This window comes from Amphimedon queenslandica, unplaced genomic scaffold, assembly GCF_000090795.2.
Source record: "Amphimedon queenslandica unplaced genomic scaffold, v1.1 AMPQUscaffold_12538, whole genome shotgun sequence".
Taxonomy (NCBI): domain Eukaryota; kingdom Metazoa; phylum Porifera; class Demospongiae; order Haplosclerida; family Niphatidae; genus Amphimedon; species Amphimedon queenslandica.
In genome coordinates, this window is record NW_003547225.1 from 7,628 (window position 1) to 21,415 (window position 13,788).

Here is a 13,788-nt window from a genome sequence, read left to right on the forward strand (position 1 = left end):
GGCTAAGATTAGTGGCAATTAAAGACATATACTGTATGTGTAGTATTGTACATGTATATGTAGTATAATCTATTCCCAATGGCATCATGATTAATGTACTATTGGTTGGACATAGCAGCATCACTCACTTTACTCACTTGCACAAATCCTATGTACTTATACATATACTGTGCATTATTCTACAATCATGAACTGATGAATGATGGTTGCAGAAATACATGTACACACACGTGTAATAATTATGGTTTTTTCAATCTTTAGAGCTGAGCAGAAGAAAGTGAAGAAGCTAACAAAAGACAAGGAAGGTTTGAATAAGGAACTGTCGGCTCAGAATGACAAAGTGAGAGATCTTGAAAAGAAGCAGAAAGAGTTGGAAAAGAAAGTGAAATCACTTGAAGAAGAGCTCCAATTGATACAGAAACAAATGAAGTGAGAAAGAGAGATAAAGATAAAGGGAGAGGATCAAGGGAATAAAAGATTGTGTATATTCTGTGTTTCTGTGTGTTATATAAGTACCGTATAGCTTGATATTTTCTTGATATTTTCGTGGTTTGCTCCTAGTGGGACAATTCGTGGTTGACAGTTTACATAGCCTGTAAGGGGATGGCACTTCAATGATTTTGTGGGTTTAAATTTCGTGGGCAGCCCATAACCACAAAAATCACGAAATTTACATTCCACGAAAATTTCAAGCTATACGGTACACTATATTTTAATTCCTACGTTTATTTTGTTATATATTAAGATTGCTAGCTGCATTATAACTATTTCCTTTTTGTTTCAGAGAAAAAGATAAATCTCTTAAAAAGGTCACAAATGAGAGGGACAGTCTATCAAAGGAAATGCGTCAGATGAAAAAAGATTGTGAAGAACACATCAAACGAATCACAGAACTTGAAGAACTGCTCTCGGCACAAGTGTAAGCTCTCATGAGACCATACATGTACATGTACATATACTTTACATGTACATGTACTTATTTACTAAGGATTGGGTGTACTTGTATTATTGTTATTAAGGCATTTAATTTGTGCACCATATTCAAAAATTTTTATGATATAAATATTTACTAAAAAATTTTTAAATAAATGATTTTATTTTTTGCTTCTTTCTTAGTTCTGATAAAGAGAAGATGATTAAAGTGTTGAAGGATCAAGTCCAGGAATATCACGTAAAATTGGACTCCATCAAATCTTCTTCATCAAGTCCCAAGTAATTAAGAATCACCCGAAACACTCTTCATGTACATGCATGTACAATCTAGTAGAAGAATATTTTGTGTATCAGAAAATTTTTTGCCAGTTGTGGCCCATTTGCTGAAAAGTGGTTTTAACTTTAACTTTAGCAATAAAGACGTAACACAGATAAAATGAAACATAATAATATTGATTCTGTACAAAATGACAATCAGCATCTCGTTCAAATACCCAATTTTAAAATATACTTTTTGTTGTTATGTTGTGAGCTACAAGTACATGTAATTTTGACTTCAATTTTTTGAGCTATACATGTACATACCATTGTAAAAAATTCATATTCTGAAAAATCCCTGTGTTGTAATAGCCCATGATTTTTTTCAAAAACTGGCTCCGAAATCACTCTCAATTTTATTACATTTTCTGGTACATATTCATGAACTTATGCTATGTAGAAAGTTTGAGGTGATTCCAACTTCAATTTTTTGAATTACGGCCATTTAAAAAATGGGCCAAATTTTGAATAATTTCCTGTACTATAGCCCATGATTTTTTTCAAAAACTGGCTCCGAAATCACTCTCAATTTTATTACATTTTCTGGTACATATTCATGAACTTATGCTATGTAGAAAGTTTGAGGTGATTCCAACTTCAATTTTTCGAGTTATGGCCATTTAAAAAATGGGCCAAATTTTGAATAATTTTCTGTACTATAGCCCATGGTTTTTCCAAAAAAATGGCTCCAAAATCACCCCCAATTTTTATTACTTTTTCTGATACATATTAATGTACTTATGCTATGTAGAAAGTTTAAGCTAATTCTGACTTCAATTTTTCGAGTTACGGCCATTTTAAATGTGGGCCAAATTTTGAATAATTTCCTGTACTATAGCCCATGGTTTTTCCAAAAAATGGCTCTGAAATCACCCCTAATTTTTATTACGTTTTTAAATACATATTAATGTACTTATGCTATGTAGAAAGTTTGAGCTGATTCTGACTTCAATTTTTTGAGTGATGCCCATTTTTAAGATATGGGAAAAACCTGTACTACATATAATAGCCCATGGTTTTTTTCAAAAGGTCACTCCGAAATCACTCCCAAATCCCAATTTTTATTACATCTTCTGATACATATTGATGATGTTATAAGCATTTTAAGCATCCTCTATTAATTAACTTAACTGCTTCCCTTTTCTCTGTCTCTCTCTTTTTTCTTTCTTAGGAATGAGACTGATGGTGACTCTAGTGAGCTATTACAAAAGTAATGTAATAATAATAACAATGACATTGTATTATGGTGATATTGTCAATATGGTTACAGTATTAATGAACAATCATTTTTATTCCACATTTTTATTGTTTTTTTATTAAAGATAATTTTTAAAATTTATCTAACCAACTTCCTGGCAGCCAGCCATGCAGTGTATAAAATAAATACATGCCTTAGTTATGCTATGGGCCAATTTTTATGTCAGTCTATGTGAAGCATATTTACCTTTTTTTCAAATTTTTGTAGAGCAGAGAAGAAAATCCTGGACTTAGAAGCTAAGGTGGCAAAACTAGAAGCAGAACTCATTGCTAGGTAACAAGTACATGTATTTATTAATAGCACCATTGTAATAGCTTGTGTCTATTAATAGTAACATTGTAATATCTATTAATAGTAACATGATTTTTATAATAGGGCTGGAGTTGATCTATTGACTGATGATGAGAAGACAGCACAGAGGATCAGTGAGAGGTTTGAGATGATTCATTTTTTACTTAATTTTATTTTTTGAGCAGATATATTGAAGATGGTGATGATACAAGCGATGATACTGGGTAATGATATGAAGAAGTAGAGGGAGAGGGAGAAAGAGAGATGGTAGAAAGGAAAAGTTCCTATTATAAAATAAATGAATGTCATACCGATCATATTATGTGTTTGTTTTTTATACTCATAGTCTGAATCAAGAGTCTAAAACTATCAAAAAATTAGAAAGGGAAATTGCAAGGTAACAAGACATCTTTTGTCTGTTATAAATGTATTATAATATAATAGATTAAAAAGTGATAGAGACTCCCTTCAAGACAAATACATGACACTGCAACAAAAATGGCAACCATTTCAGGTACAGTTAGAGTAATCAATGCCTTAGTGAGTGGAGAGCTCTCCAAACACTGTAAACAATAGTGTGGATAGTTAGGCACAATTTGCTGACTTTGCACCTCATGCTACAGAAGGAAGAAGCATTGGCAAATTGCCAATTTACATGTACATGTATTTGATTAGTCAAGCATTGAGCACTAATGGTGGGTTTGTTTGACCAAGTGATGAATAGCCATCAATCTTTAAAATTCACCAATTTTTTCTTGCTATATACATTACTGATGGTTGTAAGCATTGGATTTTTACAAGGCTATTATTCATTGATAATCTTGTTTTATTATGTGTGGACTATTATTAATACATTAGGATCAGTTGGATGGTCTTGAAGACATTAACCATTTGCTGCAGTCACAATCAACACTAGCTCAATCAGAGGTTAGCTCATGCATTATATCACAAAAATGAACATGAAATAAATCTTTATTTTATTGTATGACTAACAATTGGATTTATGTACCATTCATTCCTTGTAGATCGAGAAGATCAGTGCTATGTATGCTAAGCTATTGGGTCACCAGAATCAAAGACAAAAGATACAGCACGTGAAGAAACTGAAGGAAGAAAATATGAGCCTTAAACAAGTAAAATTATAAAGTGGAACATGATGCCTGCATGTCAGAGAGAAAAGAGAAAATAATGTCAATAGCAGGAAATTTTGGAGGGACTAGAATTTGGCAAACTGCTAAATTTTGGTGATTGGAGAATTTTAATTTAGCGAATTTGTAGCAACATGCCATTGAGCATACGTATAATGGCTCAAAATGGTGGATTTTTATTTTGGCGAATGGCTATCAAAACATCAAATTTAATCCCCTCCAAAATTTCCCGCTATACAGTTAAGTTCATTTTGGTTCATCTCTTGTATTACTATAGGAAATAGCACAGTTGAATACAACAGTTAACAAGCTAACAAGACAAATGAAAAGGCTAGAAGACGAGAAGGGACACCATACTAAGAGAACTCCAATGACCCCACTCTCAACTAAGAACTGATTACAATGTGCATAGATTATGCTTACTTATACTTTTACACTGGTTTTTAGATATAATGATCCAATCCACAACATTCCTCACTGTAGACTGATTTTGTGTTGATTTTTGTATTAGAATATATTGTAGATACTAAAATAATACCTGATCAAACACCCACATGCAGAAATCTCCATCATGCTGTATATCAATATCTATGGCTATAATACAAATTTTTGTGGTTTACATTTTCATTCTTTTACTTCCTGTAAAACCGGAAGTTATTAGATGATCTGTCTAAGTTGGAGAAATGCATTCGGCATTGAAGACAGCATTGCTTTTCTCTCTGTTTTTCTCAGTCATTCGAGCAGATGATGCTACAGTTTGCACTAAAACTTATGCAGACCTCGAGGAAGCTCTATTGGACAGAGAAACAGACAACAATAGACTCCTAAGAGATGCATTTTATCCTCCTGGTGGTGAGTCATTGGTTCACTTTCTCAATGTTGTCTATTGTGTTAGTGAGTCTAAAACAGAATGTACTGACTCATCTATTAATTACACCTACCATTGGTCAGACAGTCGCCTACTTCTGGTAATTGAACCAAACCTGGTTCGTGCTCTAACTCTGACTTCAGTTACGTTTCATATTGATGAGGTTTTACTGATCATTAGTCCACCTTTTTGCTCCAATGTTACTTTAAACAATCGTCAACTATTGAAGACATTGACAACATGGGTAAGCATAATATTATTGTAATCATCAAAAATTTAATTAATTGTACTATGCCATGATCAGAATGTGTGAATATCCTGGCTTGTCCCTAATAAAATTAACTGTATTACATCATGATTGCATCTACAACCCGCTGTTTACATCTTACTAATTAGTTTTGGGGGGAAACTAGACTTTGAACCCAAAATACAGACTAAATAGAACGAATTAATATGACATTATGGCAGCTATATAAAGTTAGCTAGATACCTTTTATGATTACTAGTCTAGTGCTGAGTAAATTAACTTATTGTTACTTTCACTTTCATTTTAATAGTTAAAGGAATATGCAACTGGAGACAGGTACAATCCAGAAGCTATAAGAGGTTATGTAAAACACTATGAACCAGGCTCTGAATTTTCAACCAGCTATTATACCAAGATTGATTTCCCCATTGGTGTCCTTATACCATCTGCTTTACTGACAATAGTGATTAATGTGTTTCTGGTTTTAAGTTTTAGAGTCTGCTCAAAGAAAATGGCAAAACGCATTGATAAAGCATTAAAGATAGCAGCTAATACAGTTGCATCTGGGATCACTGCGGAAAAAGAAAAAAATGAAACTGAACAGACTCCTTGTTTAGAAACTATTGGTTCACCATCTAACAGCATATTCTACATCCTAGCCATTGCAGTCCTGACAATATTGGATATGAGCATGTTCCTGACATCAACGAAATACAACATAATGAACTGGCTTGCTTTTCTACCGGTACCCATTACTGCTACACTGTGTCTATTTATCAGTGTTCTCATCCCTTCAGTTATAAAATGCATGACCTGTGCAGCTATGAATACTGACAATCGTCATCATCTTGTCAATCAAATAGCAACTGTATCGCTACTTACTGTGCTAAGCGTTTTTGTCATTTTCCATGGGTTTTGGATTGCCGTTGTCTTTACAGTATATCCCACTCTCGTTCTCTCAAAGGCTCTTCCATTGATTCCTATGTATTTGCCACTACTTATAATATACAGAAAGATCCCGTACCATTTAAAGAAAATTCATAAATTTTGTCAAAATAGAGGCAGTCAAGGAAACAAGAAGCACGACGGCTGGATTATGATAGCAGGACTTTGCTATGCAATATTTCTATGCACTGTGACATGGGTTCCTATACTTGGTCTCATTGATTATGTTTCTAATGAATTGATTGTTGTTGCTGAACTTGGAGAGAGTCCTTTGCAGCTTATTCTGATTGTTGCAGTAGTGAGTCTCATCACATACCGGCTGGCTGCAGTTTTTGTTGAAGTCGACCAAAAAAATGATAAAGAACAGGATATCCAATTTGAGCTGTCCAATGATGGATTGCCACAGAAAAATACATCAATATCATTAGAAGAAATAAGCTCTAAAGCTAGAGAAAATATCTCTGATAAAGAAATTGTGTTGATGCCAGTTGAAGAGAATGATGATGATACTGTACCAATAGTTAAATAGTTGATCTATTGTAATTTTATGCTCACAGTTATTTTAGTCTAGTTTGTAGTACCCACCCACACACATCATGATATGCAGATGCACGTAAAATTTTAATTTAGACAAAATAGATGTCCTAATATTTTCTTCAATTTCCACTCCTGTCTGACTCAATTCTCAGTTGGACTCTTTGTAGATACAGTAGACACACCGGCTCAGAACGACAAATGTCTTTGACAAGTGAGTGGTTTAATTGTACTAACTATTTAGTCTATCAACCAGTGAAGAGGGAAGGTCAATCTACTCCTGTACAGGTTGGAGACTACCTGTACATGTGGGGTGGGCTCCGGCCTGGTCTCCCTAATGTACACAATAATGAGAAGAAGAAGTCAATGTGTTCTGTAGTCGAGGTATGCCACATACCATCTGGTAGGTGGGAGAAAAAGGCTACCACTGGTAACCCTCCACTTGGCGTTTATGGCTATGCTGCCGCTGTCATTAGAAACCAAATTTTCTTTTATGGAGGAATGTGTAATCACGATGATTGTCATCATAATAGTTTATACAGGTATAATTATCATAGTTTAATAGTTGTTGTAAATATCATGTAAATATGCTATAGTTTTAATGTTGATGCCTTCATTTGGAAGGAACTCTCTCCTACTACGTCTTGTCATGGTCCCATGATGAAGCATTCCAGTGGTATGGCAACTCTAAATCTTGATGGCGAGGACTATCTTGTAGTAATTGGAGGGCGTGGACCTTCTTTTAATAATACCCCAACTCAAGCTGGTGCCCAGTACTGCGAATCTTATGGTTATCAATCTTGTAATGAAGTACATTTGTACAAATTAAAAACAGGTTAGTGGTATATAATATTATAGTTTATAAGAAGTAATTAAATAAATAGACGTATCACTATGATTATGCATGCCATCATTATTCCACAGTGTATACATTTTGAACTGGGTTAAGCCATAGTTTGCTCCTTATTGTCCCTTGTTAGTATTTATTATTATTTTTAGGTGAATGGACCTCACCAACTGTCACTGGAGCTAGACCACCTCCTATTCATTCCTTCACCCTGTTGTCAATGAGTCATAACACCAGTTTATTATTTGGCGGTGATATTGGCAATTTTAAATACAGCAATGATGTGTATATAATTGAATTTACTGAGGCTCTAGTGGTGAGAGTATTATTATTACATTACCATGCATGTATTTGCAACAATTAATGCATTCTCCTACTGTGTAGCTAGAAATTTTTGTAGCCGGCCCAAAATTTCTGCTAATTTCAGTGTGAATTTTGTCAAAATGCAAAAAAAATAATTCATAAAAACTACTCTTCTGTTAAGACCAAAGTGCACAAAATCCACAAATGAAATTTTGCTGCTATTTGCAGAAATTTTGGGCTACAAAAATTTCTAGCTATACTGTAATTATTCCTTTTTATGGCTTAAATAATAAATACTTTGAGAAACCAGTGCATCATATGTGGGTGAGGTTTTTCGGCAATTAAATAGTTTCATTATTTTAGAAATGTACAAAGTTTTCATATCCTGGAGGATCAGTACAATGGCCCAAGAGGAGATATGCTCATTCAAGTGTATTGATAAACTGTAGCTCAGGACTGCACCTGTTAGTGGTTGGTGGATTGGGTACCAGTGACTGTTGGATACTGAATATAGATAAAATGAAATGGGAAGAACTAGTGAGTATTATGAATTTATAACGTAATTGTATTGTGGTGAGCGTGAGTGAGGCCTACTACATATTTTTGTGCCTGTACATGCACGTACATTACTCTTGAATGATACTAATCAATTTGCATAAAATAAAAAAATGAAAAATTATGAGTAGTTTTTAAACTGTTGTTTGTTGTAAATTTTTGTGAGAGTGATTGGCAATTGAGAAGAAAAGAGGAGAAAGAATCATTTTTATCAACATGACATTTAAATGTTTTTTATATTTTTCTACATAGTTTAATATACCAGAAAGTGTTGCTAATAGGTGGCATCATTCTCTCTTAGTGTGGAGTGAAACATCATCTACTCACTGGATAATTGCGTTGGGAGGATTTAGCAATGCTGGTCATTCAGCAATCAATGATACAGTATTTATTGAAATCAGTGAGTTAGTACATTTTTAGATACAGTGTGCATTGAATACGTACATGTACCTACCGTATAGCTGGAAAAGTTTGCGGGAATTATATTTTGTGATTTTGGACCCATATAGCTATTTTTAATGTTTGTGGAATTTAATTTTGCTGGTGTAGGCGTGTACTGTTGATACACCCATTACTTATAATGCTTTGTGGAATTAAATTGTGCGTTTTTATGATGAACAGCAAACAGCAAAATTAAATTCCAGCAAATATTTCCAGTTATACGGTATTCTTATTCTTATTCTTCTTCTTCTTATTATAATAATAATATTTTAGCATCAAGTAATGGTGAATTGATAATACAATCAGTGCTGGGCATTAATGAATATCAAAAGAGAAGAATACAAGAGACATTGAAACACACACGCACATGCACATGACCCAAATTGCCTTGTTTGGAAGACTCATCATACTCATGTATGTGAACACAATACTTTTAATTCAGTGATGTTCAATTTAGTGATGTTCTTATAAATTTTGAGCAATGTGAGGGTGATTTTTTTCCAATATGAGCTGTCAAATGACGAATTGCCGCAAAAAAATACATCAATATTGTTAGAAAAATAAAATCTAAAGTTACAGAAAATATTTCCAAAAAATTGTACCAATGCCAATTGAAACAATAATAATGATTGCAGCACCATCGTCAATTGACATTGTATTTTGTAATGCTTAGATACCCACAGTACACATATCATCTCAATTGCATCTCTCTAAAATAAAATTCTTGTGGTTTTAACTGTTATCATAAGGCTTGGAAGGAAGAGGTGTGGCTCATTAATTTTATTGATTTCATGTTCGCCCCATAGAACATGCAGGTAAGATTCCTGTTGTTGTCAACACTGTTCTTCTTCCTTTTACCTGAGTCTCTAGCTGATGAAGGGGCTGGTGATGGTACTTGCATTAATAACTATTCAGACCTGTTAGACGCACTTCGAGACAGAGAAGCGGACAACGTTAGGAAACTACTGGACGCTTTTTATCCACCGGATGGTGGAGCAAATGTCAATTTTCTGGATGTTGCCTATTGCATTAGCAATTCCAGCAATGAATGCACTGTGAATTACACCTACTACTGGGCAGACAGTAGTCTCTTGTTGGTGGTTGAGCCTCAGCTACTAAATATTTTATCACTTTATATTATCAGGTTTGGCATTAGGCAAGTGACACTTAACATTAGTCCAACTTTTTGCTCTGATGATATTTCAAAAAATAAACAGTTACTGAAGACTCTGACAGCATGGGTAAGTCATACATTTAAATTTAGTACTAAAATATTGACCTATGGCATTTTTAATATTGGGGTGTAATAAATTTATGATGTCATCCATGACAGAATTATTAGATCTAATCTAGTTAAGAGTAGTGATAATTTGTAGATCTATAAGCAGCCAAGTGCCAATTAACACCTAAACTATAGTACTATTCTTTATTTTAGTTAAAGGGCTATGCAATAGGTGGTAATGACGAGCAATTGAAAGGCTATGTGAGGTACTATGAATCAGGCAATGAATTTCCAACGCAATACTATGAACTGATTAATGTTCGGGTTAACATCCTTATAACATATTGTCTATTGACTGTCGTCATTAATGTATTTTTGGTTCTCAGTTTTCGAGTATGCTCGGGGAGCATTAGAAAACGTATTGATAAAGCAATCAAGATTGCAGTCAGTACAGCTACTTCTGGAATCTCTGGTGAGGGCAGTGACATGAATCAAACTCCTTTCTTAGAGTCGATTTCTTCGCCAGCTCATAATGTTTTTTATGTATTTGCTATTATACTTTGGAGCTTTTATGATAGTTATAATGGATACTTTGTTTCCAGAGTAAAGTATAACACTGAAAACTGGCTTGTTTTTCTACCAGTACCAATCATAGTTTCCTCATGTTTTATTGTCAGCTTTTTTATCCCTACAGTCATCAAATGCATGACTTGTGCAGCAGTAAAGAATGATGGGCAGCAACACATCATTAGCCAAATAGTAACAGTATCACTTCTGACAGTTTTAAGTGCATTTGCTGTATTTCATGGATTCTGGATTGCCATCATATTTGCAGTGTATCCTGGCCTAGTACTGTCTAAAATCCTCCCTCTCATCCCTATGTATCTACCAGCAATGATAATATATAGGAGAGTACCATATTTCATCAGAAGATGCAGTAAATTAGTTTGTAGATATGAGAACAGGGGACAGAGAAAACGTGATGCCTGGGTCATGATTGCAGCAATGTTCTACACAATATTCATTTATGTGGTGACATGGCTACCAATATTGGCCCTTATTGATTATGTTTCATACCAACTGAACATCATTACAATGTTTGGCAATGATCCGATAGAGCTTATGATCATTGTTGCAGTTGTCAGTATCATTACGTATCGACTAGCAATAATTCTAATTGAAGTTGATCAAAGAAGTAAAACAGTGAAAAAAGAGGTGCTTAGCACTCAACTGGATCAACCAGATAATGACCATCCAATAGAATTGGAAGAAGTTGCTAACCAATCATCAGGTGTGGAAGACAATAGATCTAGACTCCACAATGAAGATGATGAGAATGAAGACATGTCCTCCACTCATACTGAGCACAAGTAATCAATGGATGGTCAAAGAAATCTTTTTATGTACATTTTAATTATTTTTGTCAAGTGTACATGGCATACTATATTAGTTCATTATTTTTATTCTTGTCATGCAAAGTGTTTTTGTCCGTATAAGTCTTCTTGATGTGGATACTGACTGTCACTTGATACAACACTTGTAATAATAATAATAATAATAATCATAACTTTAAAAGGGAAAGACAGAATAAGAAGAAACAGGACAAAATGAATATATAAGTGAAAATAGTGACCTTGGGGTCTCAATGATGAACAGTCATAGAGCCAAAAAATAAATAAAAAGAAAAAAGGGAGAATAGAAAACTGAGAGTTTATTGAACTAGAATTTAGAAGTGGGAGAAGTTAGGAGGGCAAGAGAGGGAGGAGCATTTTGTGTTTTCCTATGACTGTGAAAACATGTTATCAAAGCAATAGCTGGCAATTGGAGGGCAAATTTTGGCGAATTGCTAAATTCTTGGTGATTGGTGGGTTTCAAGTTGACAAACATGTGACCATGTGCCATTGAACATGCACATAAATGTTTCACAATCAATGGCTATTAAAAAGCCAAATTTGCTAAAATTTTACCTCAAAATTGCCGGCTATGATGGTACATGTATTTCTAGGCTTGATGTACTGTACATGCATGATCAGATGAAATAGTAGAAAAATGAAACATTGACTGTGATATGTTTAGGATTTATTGGCATGGGATTAAATTAAGCATTCTTAGTAAGCTGTCAAATTTCATCAAAGCATTTTTGCCACTATTAGCTGCCACTATGAAATCCCAATTTAACCCACCAAATTCTCAAGACATAACACTGTACATCTTGTTATTCAAAACAACAACAGTATATTGCATTATGCAGTACATGTATATTGTATGTTTACTATAAGAGCAATTGAATCATAGTGTAAACCTGTGTGTATCTGGTGATGTGCCAAAATTCTCTTTGATGATATAAATTTTGTCATACTCCTTTACTACAATCCCTGCATGCCTATGCATGTTTAGTAAATGACTCACTACATCTTTCATTGATTGCAGTTGTTTCCAAGTATCCTTCAATTCATGTGTAATGATGTCCCTTGTCACCTCTATTGACCAAATAATCCTGTCTTTCAACCTAATAAAGGCAACGAGATTATATCCTGCTATTGTGCTATCTTTTGTAAAATACATCAAATTTGATGCTACAGTATGGATGCTATCATTATTTTTACATTAAGGCAATGCTATAGTAGAGAATTACAGTACTGACCTCTTTCTGCTTAAGTTGTTCTTTTAGTATGGACTCTTCCTTCTTCCTCTTTTCTAAATCTTTTCTTGACTTTTCTAACTTGACTTTCTAATTGTTTCTCAATCTACTCAAGCTGCACACATACAGGTACATGTACATACACAAAGAAATAAACAAGTTAGATATCAGTACATGCACAAGATGTACATGTACATGAACACTGCACACATGTGTATACGTACCAAATTGACACCTCCAACTATAAACTTTGATTCCAAATAAGACAATCTCTTTTGGAGCTCAGCCTGTTCCTTTTTATAAAGTGAAAGAGAGAAAAGAAAACGTATCAAAATCAACACTACATGTCATATATGTGCATATGCATTATTATTTTTAGTGAGGAATCATTAAAATGCTAAGTCGCTAACAAACAAATTAGGATTATCATATACATGTATGATACATGCAAATGTATATGCAATTAAAATTAGAAAATGCAGAGTATTCAGAGTTACATGTATACACAATGTACATGTGTGTCTGTTTACATGTACATGTATATGTATATGTGTAAATGTACATCTACATGTATTCTTTTATGTAAATATATTTGTGCTTACTGCGCTTTGGCCTGTTTGTCTTCTTTCTTCTCTAGTTCTTGTTGCATTTTTTCCTTATATCTTCCGTCTTTCCCAGTGAGCAGTTTCTTTCTTTCATCCTCAATTTGCCTTTTAGTTCAGCCATTTCTCTTGGAGACACTGAAGTTGCCGATAACTCTATAAAAGTAGAAAAACAAGAGGCCTACAAATTCCTCATTCCTTGTGCCTCCTTTTCTCTTGATTTATCTTGTCTTCCTCTTTCTCTCTATCTTTCTCTGCTAGCATCTTTTTTTATTTCTCTATTTTCTTTCTGAAACACGCATCCTTTGAATCTTCATTGATTCTGACGCATCAGCATATCTGAGTGCTTGTAATCTGTTGTCATGACCACACTAACATGTACATGTAATGTATAACTGACCCTGTGAATGTTAGAAGTGATTCATGATTGATCTTATTGAATGAAGGATTGTGTGCCAATAATAATAAAGGCAGTGTCTGAGTATTCTGGACTGAATAATCAGAATGAGGTAGTGTAGTGACATCACAGAACTCATAAATATTCATGATCTTATTTTGTATATATATTGCATGCTGTGTTATTAAAGATCAGTGTTTGGGTGTCAACACGAGGTAAAGCGATTTCTCTATCTGGC

General features: G+C 34.0%; 4 protein-coding genes and 1 long non-coding RNA gene across 7 annotated transcripts in view; 4 read left to right on the plus strand and 1 right to left on the minus strand.

The window, feature by feature from the left end:
• LOC100640767 (hyaluronan mediated motility receptor-like) overlaps window positions 1–4,483 on the plus strand; it is a 10,613-nt gene extending 6,130 nt beyond the window's left edge. Inside the window, exons 14-25 of the mRNA XM_003390401.2 lie at window positions 262–429; window positions 785–919; window positions 1,117–1,212; window positions 2,423–2,461; window positions 2,717–2,782; window positions 2,885–2,941; window positions 2,986–3,024; window positions 3,147–3,197; window positions 3,245–3,314; window positions 3,659–3,727; window positions 3,826–3,933; window positions 4,226–4,483. Coding sequence (XP_003390449.1) covers window positions 262–429; window positions 785–919; window positions 1,117–1,212; window positions 2,423–2,461; window positions 2,717–2,782; window positions 2,885–2,941; window positions 2,986–3,024; window positions 3,147–3,197; window positions 3,245–3,314; window positions 3,659–3,727; window positions 3,826–3,933; window positions 4,226–4,345 — 1,018 coding nt within the window. The 3' untranslated portion in view covers window positions 4,346–4,483. The remainder of the gene's footprint in view (window positions 1–261; window positions 430–784; window positions 920–1,116; window positions 1,213–2,422; window positions 2,462–2,716; window positions 2,783–2,884; window positions 2,942–2,985; window positions 3,025–3,146; window positions 3,198–3,244; window positions 3,315–3,658; window positions 3,728–3,825; window positions 3,934–4,225) is intronic.
• Window positions 4,484–4,594: 111 nt separating this feature from the next.
• Window positions 4,595–9,014, plus strand: LOC109587538 (uncharacterized). Of its 2 annotated transcripts, XM_020003776.1 has the most exons (7): window positions 4,595–5,060; window positions 5,374–6,756; window positions 6,799–7,377; window positions 7,542–7,705; window positions 8,056–8,229; window positions 8,500–8,647; window positions 8,962–9,014. In XM_020003776.1, the coding sequence occupies exons 1-2, from the start codon at window positions 4,632–4,634 to the stop codon at window positions 6,535–6,537; spliced, it is 1,593 nt and encodes a 530-aa protein (XP_019859335.1). In that variant the 5' UTR covers window positions 4,595–4,631; the 3' UTR covers window positions 6,538–6,756; window positions 6,799–7,377; window positions 7,542–7,705; window positions 8,056–8,229; window positions 8,500–8,647; window positions 8,962–9,014. The 2 variants fall into 2 exon arrangements, with proteins under 2 accessions (XP_019859335.1, XP_019859334.1); XM_020003775.1 differs by having other exon boundaries at window positions 5,374–7,377.
• LOC100640893 (kelch domain-containing protein 4-like) lies at window positions 6,744–8,667 on the plus strand. Its single transcript, XM_020003773.1, has 4 exons — window positions 6,744–7,084; window positions 7,139–7,377; window positions 7,542–7,705; window positions 8,500–8,667. The coding sequence occupies exons 1-4, from the start codon at window positions 6,744–6,746 to the stop codon at window positions 8,665–8,667; spliced, it is 912 nt and encodes a 303-aa protein (XP_019859332.1).
• Window positions 9,015–9,272: 258 nt separating the features above from the next.
• Window positions 9,273–11,418, plus strand: LOC109587539 (uncharacterized). Its single transcript, XM_020003777.1, has 2 exons — window positions 9,273–9,929; window positions 10,124–11,418. Exons 1-2 carry the CDS (start codon window positions 9,498–9,500, stop codon window positions 11,282–11,284), a joined length of 1,593 nt encoding a protein of 530 aa, XP_019859336.1. The 5' UTR covers window positions 9,273–9,497; the 3' UTR covers window positions 11,285–11,418.
• Window positions 10,103–13,255, minus strand: LOC109587540 (uncharacterized). 2 transcript variants are annotated; one of them, XR_002187666.1, is made up of 5 exons: window positions 13,154–13,255; window positions 12,776–12,844; window positions 12,555–12,666; window positions 12,320–12,419; window positions 10,103–11,696 (listed from the first exon to the last, which is right to left on the minus strand). It is a non-coding gene; the product is annotated as an uncharacterized LOC109587540 (long non-coding RNA). The 2 variants fall into 2 exon arrangements; XR_002187665.1 differs by lacking the exon at window positions 10,103–11,696 and having other exon boundaries at window positions 11,893–12,419.
• Window positions 13,256–13,788: the final 533 nt, after the last annotated feature.

What these genes read in the sequence shown, in the direction of transcription:
- LOC109587538 (XM_020003775.1), top strand. Translation starts at nt 4,632, where the DNA reads ATGCATTCGGCATTGAAGACAGCATTGCTTTTCTCTCTGTTTTTCTCA. An exon ending in TGAAGACATTGACAACATGG is followed by an intron (nt 5,061 to 5,373) that starts GTAAGCATAATA and finishes TCATTTTAATAG; the next exon opens with TTAAAGGAATATGCAACTGG.
- LOC100640893 (XM_020003773.1), top strand. Translation starts at nt 6,744, where the DNA reads ATGTCTTTGACAAGTGAGTGGTTTAATTGTACTAACTATTTAGTCTAT. An exon ending in CATCATAATAGTTTATACAG is followed by an intron (nt 7,085 to 7,138) that starts GTATAATTATCA and finishes AATATGCTATAG; the next exon opens with TTTTAATGTTGATGCCTTCA. An exon ending in TTTGTACAAATTAAAAACAG is followed by an intron (nt 7,378 to 7,541) that starts GTTAGTGGTATA and finishes TATTATTTTTAG; the next exon opens with GTGAATGGACCTCACCAACT.
- LOC109587539 (XM_020003777.1), top strand. Translation starts at nt 9,498, where the DNA reads ATGCAGGTAAGATTCCTGTTGTTGTCAACACTGTTCTTCTTCCTTTTA. An exon ending in TGAAGACTCTGACAGCATGG is followed by an intron (nt 9,930 to 10,123) that starts GTAAGTCATACA and finishes TCTTTATTTTAG; the next exon opens with TTAAAGGGCTATGCAATAGG.